Here is a 9,535-nt window from a genome sequence, read left to right as displayed (position 1 = left end):
TTTTTCTTTCCTTTTCTTAACATGAATTCTAAACGGGATTGTCATTCACCTTTATTTGTCATGTTAAATAAACTTTTCAAGAAAAAAAAAATATACAAAGTCAAAGAAGGAAAATTTTTTCCCACATTATTAAGGGTATGTTTGGATCAAGGATTTTTCTTAGGGAAAGGAAAAGAATGAGGAAACTCATTTTACATTATATTTTCCTTATATATTAAATATTATTAAAATAAAAATTTATTTTAATATAATTAAAAATATGAAAAAGTCAAATATTAATGGTGTAGAGAATCAAAGTTTCAAATTTAATAATAAAATTTAAATTTAAATTTTCGAGTTCAAATTCCCACCCTAATTTTGAGGGATAAAAGTAGCTATTAATTTTTTTTTTTCACTACACATCTTTTTGAACGTAAAGCATTATAGTTTTAAACGTTAACTCCTAATTTTAAACGTTAAGTTTTATTTTTATGTTTTCGAGTTACTTTTTATTTGGGAATTATAAAAAGTTTCCGTTAAAAAGAATATTTAATTCAGATTAATGGGTAATTTTCTGCATCTGAAAAATTAAAATAACACTTTTAACGACCTCAACGGAAGCCATGGCGAAGCCGGTACAACATCGCCGTTTCTCTCTCACTCCACCTCTCTCTATAAGCCCTGCCATGAGCTCTTTCCGGCAAAACCCTAGATTCTAGGGTTTTGATCTGATCCGCCGGGGCCCAGCCATGCCTTCTTCTCCCAAGTTCTTCCACGCCCGCCCGCCGTCGGGTCCTCGCTCTCGCCAATCGACGGCGCTGTTCTTATGCCTCGTGATTGGCCTCGCCGGATTCATCTTTGGCCTCGGATCGATTCTGAGCCCGGTGTGGGGGTACAGGTGTAGGAATAGTAAGCCTAGGTCGGTTTCTGTGGTGTGGGAGAGAAGCGGGAGTGTTGGAAATGAGGATGGTGTTAAAATTGGAGATCGGAAGAGGCATAAGGTGATGGGGTTCGTCGGGATTCAGACGGGGTTTGGATCGGTGGGGAGGCGGCGGTCGTTGAGGAAGACGTGGATGCCGTCCGACCGGCAGGGGCTTCAACGGTAAAATCTCTTTGGCTGTTCTGATGTAAATGAATATGATTTAGTATTTTGTTTTGATGCATAATTTATTGAATTATGATCCCCAAAAATCACTCGGTGTATGCTGAAAATGTTGTGATAATTTGGTAAAAAGTTTCAGGCCGAAAGGCCTAATTTGAAATTGAAGAATTAGGATGGCTAGATGCAAATTTGTCTTCTATAACAAACTAAGTTCATTCTATTGAAACCTCAATGTCGGCATTTTAGTCAGTTGACTCAGTTTCTTACTTCCCTTCCTATTACATCCAAGACAAGATTACTAATTACTTTTCGGAGTGTCATGGCGCGAGAAAGTTAATTAATTAAAAGAGTTGAAACTTTGAGCAATGGAATAGCTGACACATAATAAGATGGGGAAAAACAATATTTGCTTAATCACTTGGTCAACAAAAACAAGCTAAACAGCACAAATGTGGCTGTAGTAGTTTGCAAGTAGTCTTTTTCTTGGGGTCTCAAGAGGCAGTTTTTCTGGTTGACCATTTAATTAACTATCTTGTTGAAAATAATAATAATTTATGGAGGAATGCATGCTGACAATGATTTTAAGTGGTGACCATCCTAATTTGTTAAGCTCTTTTTGTTTTTGTTTTTGTTTTTCTTTTCTAGTCTGCTGTGATTGCCAATTTCTGGAGTCTGATCTTACATTCCTTTGGATTAAAAAAAATGGAGTATAATTTTGTATAAACTTTTACTATTGTTATTCTGATCTTCCATCTATTTTTGCATATATTTTTAGGAAACTATTGTTGGCTAAAATCAGTCCTCTATTTTACAGTGCATTTACTTATGTGTATTTTTTCTGCTCGCTCTTTTGAGATGGAATAATGGTCCACAGGTTGGAAGAAGCCACTGGTTTGGCATTTAGGTTTGTTATTGGTAGAACCAATAATGAGTGGAAGATGGCACAGCTCAGGAAGGAGGTAGAACAATATGATGATTTCATGTTGTTAGATATCGAAGAGGAGTACAGTAAGCTCCCTTACAAAACGTTAGTGCTGATGAATTGATTACTAGATACCTAGCTTTCATTCTCTGCCTATTGTTTGCTATAGTAGATTTGCACTAACACGTGTCATTCTTGCAGTTTAGCTTTCTTTAAAGCTGCATATGAACTGTTTGATTCTGAGTTTTATGTTAAAGCTGATGATGACATATATTTGAGGCCGGGTAATTGCATTTCCGAAGTTATATGTACTTGGTATACGCACATGCTAAATTCCTGGTATTTTTCTTGGCATTCATGCAATGACTTTATCGTCTTGGTTTTTTATTGTCAGATCGCCTTTCACTGCTCTTGGCGAAGGAGCGTTCCAACCCTCAAACCTACCTTGGATGCATGAAAAAGGGTCCTGTTTTCGTTGACCCAAAGCTCAAATGGTTGGTCTCATTTGTTTTTTTCTTTTATCATTTTTGAATGATTTTTTACTTCATTTTCTCCTATGTTTCTGGTGGAGAGGAATTCCCTTCCACTCGCTTGATAGTACTAATCAGTTGACAAGAAAATAAGAAAGGAATAAAACATTGAAACATTGAGGAATCAACATTCCTGAGGATGAAAAAAGATTTTCTTGAGCCTTCGCTTTACTATGTGCGAGGGTTGAGCACACAAGATGCATGTGAGCATAACACACAGCAAACTAATGAAGAAAAGTTGGAAAAAATGTGGATCCGAATGAGGGTTGTCAGTTATAGGCATGTTCCCTGCTCCTTTATTCTTAGGAAAAATAAAAGGGGAAATATTTAGTGTTAGTATATTGGAAAGGCGAAAAAAGAGGCTTCCTTTTAGGGGGTGGAGGGCAGGGGAAGAGAGGTCTTCCTTTAGTGGATGTCCATTGATATAAAACACAGACATAACTAATATTGAAAAGCTTGAAAAGTCATTTCACTTTTTGAGGAGAAAATGATTTTTTTTTAATGCCTTTATCTTTCCATCCCTCAATCTGGTAGCACACATAAATTCTTTCAATTTCAATTTTCATGCAGCCAATCCTATGCCTAGAGAAAGAAGGGTGTTTGCATTGGGTAGGGGGCACCAAGTGTACAATTTTGTCAAGATTAATGTGAGATGAATCCTTAAAGAATACATTCTAAAGGGTTTCCATAAATCAAACAAAATGGAGAAAATCTGGAAAAGGAATTGTGTTGCCATCCCCAAATAGTAGGGTTGGTTGTATATGTTCTTATCTATATGAAATTATGTTGAGACTCCTTAGGTGGTGGATGATTGTATGTTGGTGTGAAGTTTGTCGGTGTTGGGTTGAAGTTAGAAAAGGGGAAAGTGTCGTGGAGTTGTTCTTGGTATTATTCTTTGGACTTGAATCAAGAGGAATGCTAGATTCTTCAAAGATCAAGTCACACGTTCCTATTTATTGGGGAATATAGTTTGCTTTTTTGGGTTTTAGCTTCTTGGGTGTTTTTAGTTGTTTCTTCATTTGATTTGCAAAAAGATTGGGAAGCAGGTTTCTTGTAATTTTGGCCTTATATTTGTTGGAGGACATCTTGGTCAGCTTTTATTGCCTTTCTCCCCTTCATTGATAAATTTCTCTCTTTCCACTGGTCAATATTTAGAGGCAAGCCTACGTCTAGAAAATTTTATGCCGGAATCTGTAATTGTTGTGATGCTGTTCTTCCATAACAAGAATGATAGCATTGCCTGTTTTTCACTATGAAGAGAACAATATTGAAATCATTAATGGTTAGGCAAAGAAGGAGAAATGAGAGTGTTATAAAAGGAGTCTAATGGCTAGTGCAGTGAAGTTCAAGGTCTGCTGCATCAGGTGGATTTGTTGATGACTGATCCTGTGGGAAGGAAATTAGGTGGGCTGTGTGAAGACTAAAAAGAAAAAATGTTAAAAGAGAGTTGCACGACATAAGATGCCGCAATAATTATGATGGAAGGGCCTGAACAAGGGATTCTTGAATAAGTGATCATAATTTTGTTTTTTTCCCTTTTTTTTTTTTTTTTCTTTCTGGTCTTCTTTATTCTTGATGTCGTCTTTTCTTTCTTTAGCTTGTACTTTTTCTTTTTCTCAATAAAATTTATTGTTCTATAAAAAGAGAATGACAGAAATGTTAATTTCAGCAGTAAGGAAGCTCTAATCTCATAAAAATGGAGAGAAAATGAGAAAAAAGTGATTATAAATAGAAAAATCACTAAATTTCTTAAATATATGTATCATCTTGGTGATGGTCTGAACATTGAGTGTGATATTGACTATTCTGAATGTTCTGTTAGCTAAATGTTCATTGATATATCTGTCATTTAGATGCACATAATTCGGTGTCTTCTTCAACCATCAATCTGCCTTTATGCTCTGGAAAGAAAACTAGTTTCTCCAATCTTGTCACTGGAGATTGGGATCTAGAACTTGTATTCTGAAATTTGCACTTGATTATTATTTCTCAAGTGGGATTTAAAAAAAAATAAAAAATAAAAAATAAAAAATAAAAAAATGCAATTAGAAATTTTGAAGCTTTTTATGGATGACCTAAAATTTACTTGGGAGTTGGAGAGTCTTTAGAATTTCAAGTAGAAGGATATTCAGAGATCAAACCAAGGCAAGTGTGAATATACTGTCATCCTTTAAGAAAACACATGAAATGAAACATTATTCCTTGAAAAGAAGTTACATTAGTGTCTTTCCCCTTTGCTTGTGGATGTCAGCTATCCATGGTGGCACCATGCTTGTCCTAACCGCCAAGTGGGTGATTTTATGATCTCTGGAAATCTGTGCCATTTTTTCTTTTCTTCTTCCTTTTTTTTTTTTTGGCGAGGTTTATGATTTGACTAAATCAATTAACTTCTTGCAGGTATGAGCCATTATCAAATTTGCTTGGGAAGGAGTACTTTCTCCATGCTTATGGGCCAATATATGCTCTTTCTGCTGATGTTGTTGCAAGTTTGGTTGCTCTTAGAAACAATAGGCAAGTTCATTTTCTGAATGACCTACTTTGAAGAACATTTTTCTAATTTTCTTTAAATTGCATTTTTATTTAAAATGTATACATAGCTGAATTGCATTGGAGGAAGTAACACTATTGCTTTTAGGATTTACGGTCTGCCATTTGATGGTCCCTGAAAGAACTGGTTGGATTTTGTTTTATTTACACACTGCAATATCAAGGAAGTGTAGCTGAAAAATAGTCTTTCACTCCTACAAATGTTTTTTTTCCCATTTTTAATTGTTTATTTATTTAGAGGACGGAACTGTATACTTTGAGAAAAAAGCTATGAATGATTCACACAATGAACTAAACACCCACCCCCACTCACACCCATAATTCTCTACTCACACCCCTAATTCTCTGTGCTGCCCATGCCTGGGTGTTGGCAAGGCTGGAAAGGCCATTTTGATCTGTAGCTTGTTTGCTGTTCTAGCATGTTGGGCAGATTTTGATGCTTTGTCATGTTTGTTAGTTTGCGTCCACATTAGCGACACTCTAGCAAGTGTTAATAATGTTATTCTGCCAATGTGAGCTTGTCAAATCAGTTATTGACCTATTTATTGCAGCATATGAGATTTTTTTTTTTCCCTTTTGCCTTTTTATCAAGGCTATTTACTTTTTTGTGTGCATCTATGACTGTAGTGAGGAAAGATTTAATAACTCTTAATTTAACAGAGAAAAATGCCCTAGATTGAGTGAATTCGCGGGAAAGGATTCATGTAGCTGACCTCATCTAGTAGGACTTGAGGCTTCTTCTTGTTGTTGTGTGTATCTATGACTCTGTTAACTGTTGAAATCCTTTTGCATCTTTGGGAAATAATTTTAGTTAAAACTGGTTGACATATGGCTAATGCTTATTTGTTTGAGTTTCCCCGTTTTACTGGTCATTCTTGCTTTTGAGTTGCTTTTTATTTTTTTGGTCGCTTGGAAGAGTTGTAGTGTATGCAACCTGTATAAAAATGTATGGGTTGTTTACCGCAGAAAGGTTCCTAACTGAAACTGGATATGCTCCATATTTTAAAATTTATGATAGATTTGGCTCATTGGATTCAGAGACTTAAGTTCACTTGTGGCTTTTTCTAAGAAAAAAAGGTAAAGTGACAGACAAATTCCTTTGTCTGAATGACAGTTAATCATATAATTCATCCTTATGTTACCTGCATAGATCAATTGTTGGGATGATATGACTGTTTGTTGTTTTTTTCATGCTATTCTACACAATTTGAGTCATTGACATATGTGGATCCCAGGATTTATGTTTGATGGTACATAAACATGCATTTTTATTGCCCATTTGCCCTTACTCTGTATGATAAATCATCTAATAACCCCAATGAAAATTACTGACTATTTGTGAATTATTCTCTAATAATTCGGAGATCACTAACTATGATTTCACTCCAAAAGTCTGTGTGAGTCGTGTTGTCGATGATAATTAGTAGAGCATATGCTTGTTCCTAGTATGTGCTTGCATTCTGTGCCACTTAGTATAGAAAGGATGTCCTAATTGCCAAATAGAGATAGGAGTCTCTCTGGGTGATGTTCAGTTCCCATGTTACTCTTCTTAAATCCCAAATTTGCTTTCCAAGTCCATGTGCTGGAGTCCCTGATGACAATGCCTGCCTTACTGTGCATTAACTGTTAATGACATAAACCCAACTCCTAGCAGCATCAAATAATTAAAGGACTATATAACCCTAAGTAAAGCTACTTTGGATTTGTACTGTGCACACTAAAAAGCTTGAATGATTGAAGAAGCAATTTCGAAAAAAAAAAGAAAAGAAAAAAGCAAAAGGCTTTTTCCTGGTGTGGTGAAATTCCATCGTGTTGCCTTTGAAATTCTAGTCATAAAAACCAGGGGGCAATCGGGGACTTATGACATCCCTCTTATTATATTCAATAGTGGTGGAGTAGGATAACAAAAGATGCATAACTTCTTGCTGGACTTGTTTAGAACCTCTACCTTAATGTGTTCTATCTTCTTTAAAATTACAGTTTTCGAATGTTTAGCAATGAGGATGTTACAATTGGTGCTTGGATGCTTGCAATGAATGTCAACCACGAGAATAATCATGCATTGTGCGAACACGAATGCACAACATCATCAGTAGCTGTGTGGGATATTCCCAGATGTTCAGGTTGGTTTTTCTTCTAAAGCAAAAACAATAGTAGGGCCTGTAGGAGTAACTTATGCTGTCTATTTTCTTTCTGTTTCAGCTCCTCATTCACTTACTAGTAATGTAGGGTTAATAACGTACTTGGGTTCCCTTACAACTGCTTGCTTGACATAGACAGATCATGGTTCAAAATAATTTGAAGTTGGTGCTTGGAGGTTTCGGTTCTGTGGAGATGAGATTAATTCCAAGCTTCCCATAACCAAAAGCCATGTATTTATCCTTAAGAAGAGATCATTTTTTAGACAAAAAATGAACTACTGCCTCCCCCCAAAGATGCATCATCACTATGCTCAACCCATTCATCCCTTGACATCCTAAAAATGATCTTTTTGTGCATAGTTGTGGGTGCTATTCATTTAAGATGTGCTATAAAAACTACAATGACCTTTAGCTGGAATTGATTGTATTATCATAGCATTGCTCATCATGCAGGGCTCTGTAATCCAGAAAAGAAATTATTGGAGCTTCATCAAATGAAGATCTGCTCAAACAGCCCGACTGTGGAATCTTATGATGATGATTAAAACTCTTCAATTTTCTATCCACATACTGGAAACGGTACTTCAAAGAATTTCTGCCCCCACGACTGCTCTCTCTCTCACGGTTGTAGAATTTAGGAAAAAAATAGTTTACTCTGATCATTCATCTTTTTAAACTCATAGGCTAATGCGAGCAGTGAAGCTTTTCTAATGAGCTATGTTTCCCTTGAGTATTTTTTCCCCTCTAAACCACTGATCATATGGCTGAGGTCCTCACTGAGTAGAAGGCTAATTTTTTCTTCCCATTTGGCACGCTGGGGATTCCCTTTTAGTTCCAAATGGGTCATTGAAGTTGCACGTAGCTTAGCTTCCCATGCTCCATGCAGAGTTCCCTCTCATAGATTTCTATAGAGACAAAAAGGAAGTACAAGAAGACATTGTCTTGTCCAACATTAGGGCCTGGTCAAGCTTTTGTTTGAAGGGGAATAATAATAATAATAATAATAATAATAATTTGTGAATTAAGATAGCACCATATATTCATATTATATGTGAAGGACGAATATATTACAATTTAACTAATCCTATGTTTGAAAATGTCTTAGATTTGGATTTGTATTGAATTTGGGTTAGATGTAATATGAAATTGTATTGAAATTTATTCAAATTTATCTTAAGATTGGAAAAGGGTGTACTTAAAAAGTGAAGTTTTAGAGTCTTTTAAAAAGATAGATGGATTTGGGAATCATGAATCCAGACTGAGTGGAGAGGAAGAGTGCCAACCAAGGAACTTGATGGATTGGGCCATGCAAATAGATCGATTGGGCCGCAAGGGGAAGGGGCTTCTTGTTGGGCCCTAATGAATTCCAAAAGGATTCAGGTGGTTGGCCCATCATCCATCATTTCTAAAATTCTACTCAAAGCTTTAAAAAGCATGGACCGGCTTTGGAAAACTAGCATGCAATTTTTTTCTTGTATGATAATATTCTTTTCCCCTTTTGGACATTGAGTTTGGTACAACACCATCACCAACCGGAGAGAGAGTGAGTTACAAATTTTTAATGAAAACTAAATATTTTTTAATATTATGAAGTAATAATTTGAAAAAGTTATATGTAAATCTTATATAATATAATTTGACATCAATAGTGTGATGCTATATAGTTTGTTCACTTATTTGTGAGGCCAAATTAACTTACCCTAAAATTACAGATAAGGGAATGTAGTTATGAATACTTAGAATCTGTTTGGAATTAGGGAAATGTCAGAAAAGAAAAAAGAAAATATGAAAGAATTTACTTGTCTATTCCAGTTATTTAAAAAAAGAGAGAAAGAAAATAGAAGATAGAGCAAAACTTTATTTTATCAGCATTTAATTTACTTATTCATTTTTAATTTTTTAAATTTTAGTCTTATTAGAACAAAAATTTATTTTTAATAATATTTGATATAGAGAGAGAGAAACATTAAAGGAGAATGAATTTCCTTCTTATTTTTTTTCTTTCTGTTTTTCAAACAAACCCTTGATCCAAATGGAGCATTAAGAGTTTGTTTGGCTGTCGAAAATAGTTTTCATTTTCATTTTTAGTTTGTCAAAGAATTGCAAAAAAAGTCATCTTATTTTTCCATTTTTGTAACATTTGTATGGAAAAATTAGAAAAAAAAAAAGAATATTTTTGTTACTTTTTCACTATTTAGTAAATATTTTTACCAAGATTATTTAACTTTAAACTTAGAAAATATGAAGAAAATGAAAGAAAAGTGTGTAACAATATATTTTTTCCTGTTTGGTAGCAAAGAAAAATGAAAAATAA

The 9,535-nt window shown here is 34.8% G+C and overlaps 1 protein-coding gene across 1 annotated transcript; it reads left to right on the top strand.

Annotated features, from left to right (window-relative positions):
- Positions 1-530: 530 nt before the first annotated feature.
- LOC131146585 (probable beta-1,3-galactosyltransferase 14) lies at positions 531-7,932 on the top strand. Its single transcript, XM_058096262.1, has 7 exons — positions 531-1,081; positions 1,956-2,108; positions 2,205-2,287; positions 2,398-2,497; positions 4,931-5,044; positions 7,061-7,203; positions 7,675-7,932. Exons 1-7 carry the CDS (start codon positions 729-731, stop codon positions 7,764-7,766), a joined length of 1,038 nt encoding a protein of 345 aa, XP_057952245.1. The 5' UTR covers positions 531-728; the 3' UTR covers positions 7,767-7,932.
- The last annotated feature ends 1,603 nt before the right edge of the window (positions 7,933-9,535 follow it).

The sequence above is a fragment of the Malania oleifera genome, chromosome 1, assembly GCF_029873635.1.
Source record: "Malania oleifera isolate guangnan ecotype guangnan chromosome 1, ASM2987363v1, whole genome shotgun sequence".
In the NCBI taxonomy this organism is placed as follows: domain Eukaryota; kingdom Viridiplantae; phylum Streptophyta; class Magnoliopsida; order Santalales; family Ximeniaceae; genus Malania; species Malania oleifera.
This window is presented reverse-complemented; position numbering and strand designations above follow the sequence as displayed.

What these genes read in the sequence shown, in the direction of transcription:
- LOC131146585 (XM_058096262.1), top strand. Translation starts at nt 729, where the DNA reads ATGCCTTCTTCTCCCAAGTTCTTCCACGCCCGCCCGCCGTCGGGTCCT. An exon ending in TGACATATATTTGAGGCCGG is followed by an intron (nt 2,288 to 2,397) that starts GTAATTGCATTT and finishes TTTTATTGTCAG; the next exon opens with ATCGCCTTTCACTGCTCTTG. An exon ending in GGATATTCCCAGATGTTCAG is followed by an intron (nt 7,204 to 7,674) that starts GTTGGTTTTTCT and finishes CTCATCATGCAG; the next exon opens with GGCTCTGTAATCCAGAAAAG.